The following is a 14,270-nucleotide window of genomic DNA, read 5'->3' on the forward strand; positions in this document are numbered from 1 at the left end:
CTCTTATTATAATAGATCGGTGGCTAGTTCATGCAAAACAAAAAAGCAATGAAATGTGTGTGTCTGAGCATGTTGGGGGAGGGGAGGGGAGGGGAGGGGGGCATCAAGTTCAAAGTTTACATTTAAACCACAGTGATCAATACATTAATAGAATAAGTAATCACACAGATAAAATTTAATGAAACACTGACGCATTCACATATCTCAAAGTAGGCTAATGCAAAATTCAACACAATAAAGGCATATGCAGCTCCAGGATCGGATCAACATTATGGTTCAGCGTAGTACAACACCTTCTCATCATCCGGCTCCAGTGATCCCGTATCAAATCCCTTTTTTTTATCTCATTAGTATAACCGTCCCTCCTGCAATGCCAAAGGGACATTTCCCCGTCATTGAAAAAGCTAGAGGTGCATGTCCCCCATGCCCCCTGTGTAAATGACACCTATTTGTCTTTCACTCAATATAACATTTATTCTAGTTTCAGATAATCTGCAACCTGTAACAGGAGCTGTAAAGGTGCATACATCTGAGTAAGTTTGAGAAGCACAGTTGGCTGTGTTGCCCATAGCAACAAGATTTCAAACAGTGCAAAGAAAATTTCAACAGAAACTAAAGCTCCAGTGACAAGCAGCTTCACTAGCAAGACAGACGGCACTTTTACGCACGGGATAGGGGCTGTATTCTTGGGGCAGGTAAGAGACATTTTAATGCTCTAAGTATACATTTTTCTTTCAATGTAGTTGAAAATATTATAGAACATTTGGGTTTCAGCGTTTTGAACAATAGTGACGTTATAATTCCTTTGTGCCTTCTCTAAATTAAGCAGCAGTTAGTACTATATTAAAACAACCAATATCAAGTTTGAGGTTGATTTTACTTACTGCTATTTCTATTTGCATTTCTTCTGGTATTTTTCAGCAGATTCAGCAGATTCTGACATCCATTAGTTCTGAAAGCTGTCTGCAACCAGCACACCCTGCATTTTGAATAATGATATGCAGAAAGCTTGTGTAAATGCCACACAGATATTGTTTTAAAGTCTCACATTTATTTTTTGGTCCTGAGGCTAAATTGCAGAGGTATTGCACTGCTGTATAGAGGAAGCACTTTAAAGAAAATCAATTACAGCAGCTATATCAAAATAGTACCGCAGTCAAACTACAGAACTATTTACCGCTGACAGCTAATAATAGACACAGTTTGATTGGCTTAATGTTGCCTTTTATCAAGAGTGGTGAAAATGGTGCAGAGGATCTGTGTGTTTGTGCACTTCATTCTCTGTCTCGTCCCTATCCTCATCAGCAGGTAACTAGATGCAGGCTGCAAGGGCTTCAGTGACAAAGCAACACAACCCTTCATTTAAAATAAAGGAATGCAACCTGAGAGCACACAGGGTGTCCATGTTAGAGAGGGGGAGAGTTTGAGGCCAAGTGTACAGTATGTGAGTGTCTTTGTGTGTTCTGGTGAAGTCCATTTATCCTATATTCTAGATTCACTTGCTGTGCAGCAAGTATTAAGACCCCGTCTGAAACTTAAACTCGCCTGCTATGCCGTACATCGGACTATGTGACTTTAGACTAGACACAAGAAGTTAATCTTAGGGTGGCGGCATGAAGTCTTTGTCAATTCCTTTCATTATCCATAACTCTTAACCACTCAATAACGACGACTTTAGAAATACAAAAAAAATAAAAAATTCAATGACAAACATTGAAAAATACTTTTTACTTTAATATACCTAAATATACCTTATATTTAAAATACCTTTTTACTCCTTAATTTCTTTCATTGAAACTTTTATCTCATTTGAATACTAGCTTTATATTTACTACTACTGTATATCCTATGATGAAGTGTTTAAAGTTATGGGATATGAAAATAAGTCTTGAAAATAAACAGAACAGAAAAATGATACGGGACCTGCGTTATACTAATGAGTTGCTAAACAGTTTTTACAGGTTTGGTTATTACCCTTGTTTGTGATAGCAATAAAATGCCTTGTAGGCTTCAAAATAAATTTTAAATTAAATGTATAATTATATATACAGTAAAGCTTTCCACTTATAATAAACTGTTAAGGATCTCAAGTTGTTTCAGCCACAATATTAACAGTTCTCTGTTTCGGTTTCCGGGTAATTATTCCAGTAGTTCTCGTGTTTCTTTATTATTAAATAGATCTGGGCCCGTTTTTATTTTGGGGGGGGGGGGGGGGGGGGGGGTGGCAAACCAGGATTGGAGTCAGCAACCAATAATAAAATATAAGGTAAAGTAAAATAGGAAGCTTCACAGTGGCCAAACAGACCCCAAAGACAAAAAGGACTTTGTTTGTCTCTTTGTTTTGGCGAATGTGCCGTGTCCTGTGTTTTTGTTTGTTACAACCTTTTTATTTACTGTTCTGTTAATTCATTAAATGCTGAGCACAAGCAAGCCCTCAGCTCCACCCAACTCTACCTCTCTCTTTGTTTATTTCCTGGTTCCTGTTTCTGGTTTGATGTCCCCCACTCCGGCAGTCTTTGTGACACGGGGTTACATATTTGGCTACATATTTATTAGTATATAAAGTAATTATAGTATCTCAAAAGAAAATATTATCTAACTTCTACCAGTTAATGTAATTAAATTCAATTAAAATACCAAAATTAACTTAATACTTTAATATATCCTGTTTATGTTAGTGTATATAGCTAATTTAACATTTTAAACAATACTCCCCATTTACACTTTATTAATATATGTAGCAAATGTACGAAGTCATAGTACAGTTATTTAACACAAGACCGTAACCAGGTCTCTGAAACACTAGCACTGTAGTTTAATTGCAGTGAAGTGTCCATTGAGCAACCAGAGAGAGGCAGTAACAATAAAACTAAACAAACAAGTCGTTAAAACTTGTCTATGCAATGTTTCCGGTGCTTTTTGTTCAGTCTCTCTTTATAATATGGTAGGGTTATGTACTCTGAACTAAACTTTTTGGTGAAAATGTACCTTGGTTGTTGCTGACAATGAAACTCTACCTTCTTACGATTCATTTCTCCTTTGTGACCTGGTAAGTGTCCCAGACTGTGTATAATTAAACAGTTTATAGTTAATTAAACATCCTCTTCTTGCATAGACACAGTGGATGGCTCCTTCAATAAGGTTAGGAATGTTTTTGTTCCAAAGCAACAGCAGTGCACGGTAAGAGGGACTTTATAAACATCCTGAATGATGCTGTTGACGGTAGATAGTATTCTATTCATGGGTTTAAAAAAATATATTTTATATCCTGACATCACTTACTGGATTGTGAAGCCCAGGTCTGTAATACTGATTTGTCTCTCTCTATTTCTTAGGGCAGCAAAGATAAACAAAGGTTGGAGTGGAGCCCAGTATTGACACCTCTCAAAGTGCTAAGGGTACACCCAGATATTTCAGAGATGAAAAGTGAAGAAGAAGGGACATCCTGTCCCAAAGGGGTGCTTCAGTTGCTGTCTGAACTGGAGCAGGGTCAGCGGGAGTTGGAGAGCTTGCGGGAACAGCAGAGCTCGGAGCTGGAGCACATCTCCGCGTCTTTTGAGCATTCTATGCTGGCAGCCCTGCAACAGGAACGGAGTGTGATCGATAAAGTTGAGCAGGATTACCGAGAGACAAGAAGGCGACTGGAGCAGCTTCAGAGGGAGAATGAGGCAGCGGTGAAGGTCAGCCTGGCCAGGATTGATGAGAGGCTACAGGGCCTTGTCCGGATACATGCCCAGATCCAACGGGGAGAAGAGGGACAGGGCTCCTGGCCTGAACACAATCTTAGCAAAACAATAACGGAGCTGCTACCCCAGGTCCTATCTTTGACTGTAAAACAGGTTAGCTTCCACCCGAACCCTAAACTCCCTCCTCCACTTGGAGAGATCCGGATCCAGACACAGATACTCCACTTCCCCATAGCCTTTTATGAGGGGCAGCAGAATAGACACAGGGGTGCCTGGTACTCCAGGCAAGGGAATGGAGAACAGAACCCGACAAAGATAAATGTTGATCCCCAGCACAGAACCAGGGAGGAGAGAGCAAGAAAGAGGAGCCCCGATCTGGGAGGCAGCCAGGCCTCAGGGCAGGGTCCAGAGACAACAGGGGAAGACTCTGGGAGTGTTCGGGTAGTGAAGAAGATCTATATCTCTCCAAGGGATGACTCTGAGGAAACAAATCCACAAATATGTCATACAGATATAACAACAATCTCACTGGAGATGAGAAAAGAGTCAGGGGTGATTGGTCCCCAGGGGAACACCTCTCTTTTTAGTAGTGTACCAACTTCTGGAGAGGGTGGCAGGGAGGTGGCATCAAATCAAGGTTTGAACACAGTCAAAAAGGGCCAGAATGGGGAGTCTAGTGGGTCCCAGACACCACCCCCTGGGGTTGCAGCCTTAGATCTATCCTCTCTGTCTCACTCTCATGCCATTGATTCGTCTGCAGGCAAACCTGGAACAGGGAAATTTGCAAGGGAGGGAGGAGGAAGAGAGGAAAGTGACGAGTGGAGGTTACCCAGCTCAGATTTGGACTTGTTTCAGGCAACTCCCACATTCTTTAGTAATGAAGAGTCAGATCAGGAATGTGTGGGAGAAACTCGGGTGGAGCAGAGGAGTGCGGGGAGGAATGAGGGTGGAGGCAGCTCCCCCTCATGCAGAGCACAGGTTATCCTGTCGAGCCGCCTGCCTTCTGCCGGTCACGAGGGGGCAGTAGAGTGGGCAGCATACCGGGGGTCTGCAGATTCTGTGGACAGTGGGGGGAATCCAAAGCAGGGCTACTCAACAAGGAGACACAACAGCGTTCCAAACTCCCAGTATAGCCAGCATAGTGAGCAATCACCGCCCAGGGAGTACAAATCCAACAAAGCTAATACTAGACCTAAGCAGATGGAAAGTATATTCAGCCAGAAAGAAAGTAGATCCGGTCAGGCATACATTAGATCTCATTCTGAGAATTCTAGATGCATCGTGAGAGGCTACAGGCACAACTCTGGAGGGACACAGACAACCCAAGCTGGGATTTGGGACAATCCGATTAGTCAGAGTTGTCTGGATCTGTCCCCGAATTGTAGGCCCCCTCAGATATGTCCTGAGGACCCTTTAGATAGACTCGGAGAGACAGGAAGGACCCCATCCCCAGCAGACAGCATTGATTCCTCATATACCTTTATAGTCAACTCCCCCAGGGATCACAATATCTCTCCCCGGAGCGTGGGACGAGGACTGCACCTCTCCAAATCTACAGTCGACCTGTCTAGGGGGGGCCCTCCTCTAATTGAGGCATCAGGGGAAGGAAGGGGGAGAAAGAGAGAAGTCAGAGGAGAAAGTAGAGAGGACTCAAGACTAGGAAAAGTTTTAAGGCGGCATGTACCTAGCACCCCTCCACCTTCCAGTCGGGGAGCGAATGGGGCACAGCCTGGGTGGGCCTCCAAACATTCCACTGTTCCTGCACTACAGAGTAAGAACCTGCCCCCTACTTATAATGTACATTGTACTCCCCGTCTTGTTTCAAGATCAATCTCCATGTCTTCTATTGAAATTCCAGCAGCCCAGTCAAAGCAGGAGAGCATAAGGTTGAGAACATCCCAGTTAGTCAGCGAGCAGCAGAGCAGATTGGGAGTGGGAGGTAAAGGGGGGAGAGTGGGACTGGCTAAACCTAGAATCAAAGAGGAAGAGTGTGATTTGGTGGAGCAGGGAGACAGGGAGGGGAAAGGGCATCTGATCAGACAGTTTGGAAAACTTGGCTCGGGCCGGGCAGAGTTCAGTCTACCAAGCGGTGTTCACACAACGCCACAGGGGCAACTCTACCTCGTGGATTGTGGGAATGCTCGGCTGCAAGTAACGGACAGGCGTGGTAATGTCCTGCAGCAGGTATACGCCCAGGGGAACGAAGGGGTCACAAGGCGCAACCGCCGCTGCCGGAATTACTTTGACGTGGCCGTGAATGGGAAGGGCCTGATTGCTTTAAGCTGTGCTGCAGAGCGTGCGCTGCTGATATTCAGCCGTCATGGGCGCCAGCTACAGGCATTTGGGGGTGGGGGGGACGAATTTGAGGCCCCAAGAGGCGTGACAGTAAATAACCGTGATGAGTTCTTGGTAGTTGATACTCGACGTGGAACACTCACCTCCCTCAGGCTGGAACCGACCTCTGGGCGCAGGCTCGAGCGCACTGTGGTCCCTGGCTTCAGCAAGCCTTATCTGGTGGGGACCTGTCTGTACACAGGGCTAGTGGCTGTCTCGGAGAGGGGGAGTGAGACTGGGGGAGAGGCATGTGTAAAAGTACTGGGCCCTGATTGGAACATAATTAGGGTCCTGGGGTTAAATCCAAGTCTGGGCCCTGTGCTTTCCTGCCCCTGGGGGGTGTGCATCAACAGGGAAGGGGATGTGCTGGTGGCAGATTGGGGTAAAGAGCATAGAGTGTTGCTTTATCCCACCCAGGGAAAAGGGTGGACGATAGTAAGAGAGGGGTTGAGCAGCCCCAGAGGTCTCACCCTCCTGCCAGAAGGACATCTAGTGGTGGTAGATAGCATGCACAACTGCATCAAGATTTTCCAATATAAATAAAATACCTGTAATAAATTGACAGCCTTTTTATGAAGTTTAAGATACCTAGTGTCCTCTATCAGAGCTGGAAAAAAGCCAGTTTTTGCTACCTCGCAATCCTTAAAGCGTTTAATCTTGGCCTACCGATGATGAAATTGAACACAATTGACAATTTGAAAAACATATTAATGATCCAATACATTTTCACAAGATTTTATATTTAAATCCACATTTCATGTGTATGGCTTAACGCACTTTAGACCGCATGTTTAAATATGACAATAACAGCTTCAGTGAGTCTTAATTGGTCAAGTGCAGCAAAGTTTGTACAGTACCTGCCAATCATGTCCAGGAAAAATAAATAGGGAACAAGCAATCCTCAGCTTTAGTAGAGACCTCAAAGCTAAACTGATAATTTCTTCTTTGTGCAAAAATTCTATTATTTAAAGAATTTGTATTCAATAAATGCGTTTGTGAATAATTATATTAATACACCTATAGTTAAAAAGTGTTTTCAGTAAGACAAACAGCTCTACTTATCATATAAACATGTAGCTCATTTTATAACCATGTTTCTTTTTAGTACAAGTGGATACAAATTCAGCAGACATACTTTTTGAAAAATAATCATTTAATTAAACTAACCTTTTATCATGTAACCTTTTTCCATTTTTTTAGTTACATATTTAGAATGTTTAACACAATGCTTTATTGTACACAGAAATAACATTTCTGTTTAAAATTCACATCAAGTGGTTCTATTTATTTGAGTGACAAAATTAGTACAGCTGTTAGTCCAAAGAATCACCGGACTACATGAATATCTTGTTTTACTATCCTACAGTTATAATTCTCACTGGTCTCGTGTGTGTTTAAAAAAAACAAAAAAAAAAACACACACACACACACGATCTCATTGCTTACTGCTTCTCCCTTGTGCTGCTGTATGTTTCATTGTTGTGTTTTAAAGGAACATTGTACGTAATATCCAAAATAATGTAACATTTAAAATAAATACAAAAGCAAAATAAACAACATCACTCAACTTCTTATAATTCATAGTTAAGCACTCTGTTCAGTGGACAAATTCTTGACTGTCAATCTTATTTGAACCCTTCTATTCCAAACCTGCTTGATTCCCCAGACAGCCAAATAAGAACACTCGTTCACATACTTCACAAAACAGAGGGGTGATACATTTGACTTACATTACAATTGGAATGAGTTTGGTAGTTTCACTTGTTTACCTCAGTAAATGTTTGTTTACAACACGTATAATTTCCCTTTGCATTTTCAGGAATTATGGTTCATTCCACTGTTAACAGGATGCACAGAAACAGAACAAAAATCGAGCCTTAATAAGAACCAACAATTTGAGTAACATCCATCCCTAGCCACAGCTGTAAATACAGTACTCTGTATCATGAGAAATGATTTACCTATCTGAAAAATCAGGTTATACCTAGGAAATCTTTTTCAGTGACAGAGAGGTTTGAATTCAGCAGTATTCTGTGGTTTGGACATGTCAATCAATTTGGACAAGCACCTTTTGCAGGACATCTAGAGTTATTTTTTGTACGTTCAGCTTTTATGTTTGATCTCATAAACTTACTTTATTTAAAAAAAAAAAAAAAGAAAGAAAAAGACAGCGACTTACCTGCACATCTAATTCACCACATGCAGTTTAAAGGTTGGTATACAAGTATGTTAGAAAAATAGCAAGTCTCAGGTATTGTAGTTTTACTGTATCCAGTAATGGTATCCTGAACTATTTAAAAGTAAATGTTTGAGTGGATTTACCTTATCTGAAAGTATTTACATCATTCATTAACAAAGAATAGGACTGGAGGGCATCAATGTAAAATTATAGAAATATATTCCAGAAATGCAGCAGCATGTTTGAAGGTACTTGGTTTTTAAAAGAATACCTTCATATAATTGTTACATGGTTAACCTGCTAAAGTTGTATTAACTCAAAAAACAATTAGATTCCCGCTTGGGGCTAATAGAGCTTGGGCTCTTGTATAGGTCACTCGTGTGAGGACTCTTAAACACTTTTTACTATACCTTTTGTGATTGAGAAACAAAGCATACCTCTGAACATGCTAACAGGCAATGGAAGCATACTGTAAGACTCTCTCCTAAAAGGACGTTTTCCACCCTTATATTAAGGCTCTGTTCTACAAATTCTGATTACCGCATTAGCACATAATGTGAATGACATGTACAATTTAGGCCAACTACATTGACTGCCAAGGGTGAAGTGGATAAAGGCTGTTGTCTCCTGGCACTACAATGAGACTGGAATGTAAACATGAATTTAAGTTTCTCACTTGCTCAACTGCAGTATGAGGCTCACAAGATGTACCGGAGTCCATTCTGTTTCACTCCACCAGGGGGCAGAAGAGTGGGTCCTTCATTCTGCAGTGTGTTTTGGCGTGACAGAAGAAATATCCACCCACCCTACAACACCTCCCCAATTACTGGCACCATCCTGCAGGGGTGCAGCATTCACACCTGGAGATCACCCCCCACTCAGCATTGCTGATTGAACACCTGTGCACCAATCTCACAAACTGCCTACAAAACAAAAACGATGAGTAGTCCAGAACACCAGCTAGTCCCCAGCCTCTACATGCCATTGTCTCCCTGCAGTACTGAAATGTGCAACAGACAGTGTTTAGTTAATGTTACTTTTGGATACTCACAGGCCTCTGTTCTTAGCAATGATTCAGTGATTAAATGCTGTGCAGGTGATTAGAACACGTGCAATTCGTAAACTTATATTTCTGCCATATTTCACAATACTGAATTTTATTTCTTTAAAGAATGAATGGTATTTATACACTAACAGGATGTTTTTTTCTTTTTTTTATTGCAGTAGGATTATAATTGTGTGGAGATCAGGGTAAAATGTAACCAAAACAGAACAGCTTTGTGTGTTGCTTTCTTTCTAAAAATAAATACAATTATATTAAAACTAATTTGCAAGTTAATTGCAAAATCTTAAACCTGTCAGAGGTATAATTCTGTAGTGCATATACACATCTGTGAAAAATAAAACAACTTGCTGAACAGTCTTGCTTATCTGGAAATTTATTTTAAAAGGTATACAGCCAAATGTTTTGCATCACCCTATAGAATTAACTAATTTTGCTTCATAAAGTCGAATGAAATCTGCTACATAATGTTACGTTAACATATTGAATTAAATACCGCTTGTAGTTTTTCAATACACTTGTTCATTTGTTAAAATGACAAATTTCAAAATCTAACATGAAATACTGTACTGTTATGGCTTCTGGTAGACTTCTGCAACATCATGTTGTAGTTTTTTTGACTACATGATGTTAAACAAAATATCTAAATTATGTTCATATTTATGCATGTATTCTTTGCAAAAAAAAATCTTTAAGGCATCAGTTAAGGTTGTTATTGAAACAACAAAAGTTGGGCAATTCAATGTTTTTAACCCTAATTCTGCATGTCCTCCAACCCCCTTACAAGCAGTGGAAAAAGCAAGGCAACACAAGCAACCACCATCAGCTGAGACAAACAACATACAGCTCTGCAGAGAGCACAAGAGACATCCTTCATTATGGTCCACTAAGTGTACCCTACTGCCATGCCAGTGTGTTGAGGGGTCGTGCATATCTGGGCACTGCTTATGCAGGTCTAGTAGGGGACAGATGCATAATAGTGGCACCAGCAGCACAATGTACACTAACATTGCATTTCCCTACTTCTCTTGTTTTCATATCAACCCTAACTGATGCATTAACAAAGTTTTTTGCAAAGAATTTCCTTCCCTTTTCAGAATATATTTATAGCTAGAAAGTCTGTATATTCAACCACAGAGCACAAAAATAAAACTGACTATATTTGTAAACTTGATTAAACACATCACAGGTGTATGTGTGTATAAACACATCACAGGTGTATGTGTGTATAAACACTGACAGGTTTATTTATGATACACATGATTAGTTTTTCTTCACCTAATCACACATAGATATTAGCGATCTTAGCCCCTCCCCCTCCCCGATTTATTGGGCCCTCGTGCAAGACTGAAGTAGACATTAGCAGCAAAAACTGAATCGATCAAAAACATATATGATGACTGTGAACAAGACAGTAACCAATCGAGTAACAGTATATCCACACTCTAAGAAATCAATTGTGTAACAAGATGAATCAATTTGATTAATAACTCAATTTAATTAACATTGAAACATATTAATAAGTTCAAATTAGTCACAAAGCATATTAAAAAGTATTAAATCATAGGCATCAATTGGATTTTTAAATTAATGTTATCAAGTACAACAGTTAGTATGAAATTGTTTCTATGAAAAAAACAACAACACATGTGCATGTCAAAACCTAGCCCACAGTACAAATGCATTTGTTACAACTCATAAGCAAAACCATAATTCTATGAACAAACTTAACAAATATCCCAAAAGCTTTTTTTTTTTTTTTTTTTTTTAATATTTAACATCCATTAGTAATATTCAAAGTTGATGAATTTTATGAGGCAGGAAGACACATTCAGTTAAACAGATTTTAGCTTTTGGCTGCCAGTGATTTGGGGATGCTGTTTGTGCATTGTGGAGATTTTGTTTATCCAAAAAGTTCCAAACAGCAGTTACATCATATATAATACACGATAACATTACTATTATGGATCAAATATATAAGCACATCTTGGTATACAGTACAGAGCATCATAAATCGAGGTTGCGCTTATTGTATTTTGCCAGTATTGTATGTACAGTTGTAATGTATATATTAGAATACAGTGAATTAGCAGTACAGCTATGACCAAAAGTTTTGCATCTCCCTATATTTCTGTAGTTTCATTGATTACATGGTGTTAAATAAAACATCTAAATTATGTTAATCTAGACTTTTTTTTTTTTTTTTGTATGCAATTTGTGTCTGTTTTACATTAATTGCATTTCCCCCTGTAATTCTTTATCTATTTTTTATGTCCTAGAGGCATGATTGTTGTATAAAATCAAAAGAACAAAGTTGCCTTTCACATTAAAGTTATCTGGAATAAAAATGCTTCAAGACTCTTACAGATGAGAAAATGTGGAAAAAAATTAACACACATTTAGAAAAAGTAACTCTTACTGGGTTATAAACTAAGAAAACACATAACAAAGGATCCTGCCAATTTGAAATGAAAGTTCAATACTTTGGGAAGTTACATACACAATTTCAGCCCAACAGAACAAAAAACAACCAAAAAAGTGTGTGTGTGTGGGTGTGAACATTGTTAGTGTTTTTCAGGTTTTTACCAAAAAAGTGCCTTTCAGAACATAAGTAACAAAATAACTATATACAAGAAAGAAATAACTATATACATGTGTTTTGTAAAGGCTAAAAACCATATCTGTTGTGCCATTTAGAGAAACAGTTTCTGTCAACAATTATACACAGAGGCAGATCACAGCTTTTACACTTCCAAGATGTTCTGATTTTCTTCCCTTTTGTTTTTCTGCAATAAGAACAGTTCTGTCTCCCTTGTGTTGCCTTGGATTGTGAAGCAGTCTCACCTAGCTCTGCAACTGGCTGTGGCAAGTGATGCCTGTCATATGTAAGTACCCATGATGCTATCTGCATGGGATGCAGTTCACCTGCTAGTTCAAAAACCAAATAAAATAAATCTGGAATGGCTGAGGCTCCTGATTGCATCCAGCTTGGTCCAGTGCTGCGTTCAACAGGCAGGGCGCTCTGCCATGGTATTAGGTAAGGTGAGTTAGCTCTTATTGAATGGTGTGTTAGAGAAAAAACTTTCAAGATGGTGGAAAAACACAGCACTAGCACTGTTTTTGGATGAATTTATGATAGATTGTACAGAAAAGCTGCTGTTTAATGCCTCTATTACACTTGCATTGACAGCCAACACCATGGCTTTAGCAGCAGTGAATTCAAACACATGCAACAGTCCTGTACAGATTGAAAACTGCATTAAGAGCACCGATCCTCAGTACTGTGACTGTTGTATTGCATGTTTTATTTAGAGGTGGCTACAGTGCAGTTTACGCTTGCAATGAAGATGTTTCTATTGTATGTAAGGGTTGTTCTACAGCAAAATAAAGAAAAAACTTTCCAAAAATAGAACAATTTATTTTTTCAACAATTATTCAACCCAGTAAAAGTCTTTCCAAAATAAATTATTTCTTCGATTCTTTAAATACATCTGTGAATGACTTGAGCAGTTAGTTTCTTTGTTTTGCAACCTTCTCTGCATGACCTCCTTCTCCATGAGCTCATACATCTGCCTTTTCTGTTCCTCTGCAAAGTCAATTTAAGTACTACTGTTTGTTCGTTTTTCTTTTTCTCTCCAGTGTGTCTTCTAGTACATACATTATTTTGGTTTTAATGTGCTCTTGGTTCGATAGTAATGTAACACTGCAAAAAGTACCTAATTTTAGTGAAGTTCTCTTAGTCTAACATCCCCTTTCTGCCACGAAAAAAAGGTTTCAGGTTTTCGGTTTAGTCTACATTGCTGTGCTTTTTCAGCAGAAATACACTGTGAAGCCTAACCTCGCTGAAATAGCAAAACTATATATATATAAAAAAATTAAAAAAAAGCCATTACATATAGTTCACCTTTAACGCAAGGCAACCCAAACAAACAATAACAAGCTTAGCGTTTCTAATGTTGCATGCAATGCTGTAGATTTACTTTGTTTAAAAGGAAAACTAGTCAAATAATAATGTTAATTTAATAAACTAGATTTTTTATTATTTATTTATTTATTTATTACGAAAAAGAACACACGTACTGATATGTTGGTAAAAAATGTCAACATGTTGGGAAATTAGACCAAAGCACCACGTAACCCTCTGGAGTGCTCTGCCTATTAAAAGCACCCCTGGAGTGCGCCAGGATGGGAACTTGGCTGAGTGGGAGCGGTTATTTATCTTTCCATCTGTTCATCTCTGTCTCCTGCTGGGAACCTGGAGCCATCAGTCTGTCACGCCCTCTGTAAAACCGGTCCAACAGGTATTTGCGCATTGCCCGGGGCTGTAGGTGTGGAAGGATACTCTTCTATGTTTCAGAGGGCAGTCTGCACTCTGAGTCTCTAATTATATGCGTAAAACAATCACATTTAGATAACTTATTACAAATAATTTGATGTTGTAACAGATTATATATATATATATATATATATATATATATATATATATATATATATATATATATATATATAATTTGACAAGTACTATCCTAGGATTTACAAACTGAAATCCTGACATTTTTGGCAACGCACAACCATTAAGTCATAATCATTGTTTACTTCGGCAAATAAGTGCTAAATAACAACAGAATTAAAAAAAAATATTACAAAAACAGCACACTAATAAATAAAATTTGAAAAAATGTTACTTACAACTCCAATGAGGCATCAATTCCCGGAGAAATCGCCTCTTCCTCTTCGTCAGATGACAGCAAATAATTGTCCGAATTGTCCCTTCCTGACAAGTGAAAAAGCAATTCTGACATGTCTTCCTCTGTAAATTGCTGTCTGAAGTGCCAGATTTTGTTTTCTGGGTTTGTTTTGAAGCCATGTGTTCTCCGTGCTGTTTACGCGCAGTGTCTCACTGAACCCTGTTGTACGGTGTCCATAATAGGACAAGGAGGAGGGAGTTACAGAGGAGGGAGCACTGAGAAATGTCACATTTTTCAATTTGTCAGTTTTTCATTAAGTA

General features: G+C 39.2%; 1 protein-coding gene and 1 long non-coding RNA gene across 2 annotated transcripts; one reads left to right on the plus strand and one right to left on the minus strand.

Moving 5' to 3' along the window:
- Positions 1–560: 560 nt before the first annotated feature.
- Positions 561–9,877, plus strand: LOC121327555. The gene is made up of 2 exons (XM_041271641.1): positions 561–695; positions 3,336–9,877. The coding sequence occupies exon 2, from the start codon at positions 3,420–3,422 to the stop codon at positions 6,561–6,563; it is 3,144 nt and encodes a 1,047-aa protein (XP_041127575.1). The 5' UTR covers positions 561–695; positions 3,336–3,419; the 3' UTR covers positions 6,564–9,877.
- Positions 9,878–12,084: 2,207 nt separating this feature from the next.
- LOC121327807 lies at positions 12,085–14,269 on the minus strand. The gene is made up of 2 exons (XR_005951613.1): positions 13,952–14,269; positions 12,085–13,642 (listed from the first exon to the last, which is right to left on the minus strand). It is a non-coding gene; the product is annotated as an uncharacterized LOC121327807 (long non-coding RNA).
- Between the last annotated feature and the right edge of the window lies 1 nt (position 14,270).

The sequence above is a fragment of the Polyodon spathula genome, chromosome 15 (assembly GCF_017654505.1).
Source record: "Polyodon spathula isolate WHYD16114869_AA chromosome 15, ASM1765450v1, whole genome shotgun sequence".
In the NCBI taxonomy this organism is placed as follows: Eukaryota; Metazoa; Chordata; class Actinopteri; order Acipenseriformes; family Polyodontidae; genus Polyodon; species Polyodon spathula.

Excerpts from the sequence above, each read along its gene's own strand:
- LOC121327555 (XM_041271641.1), top strand. The coding sequence starts at position 3,420 with ATGAAAAGTGAAGAAGAAGGGACATCCTGTCCCAAAGGGGTGCTTCAG.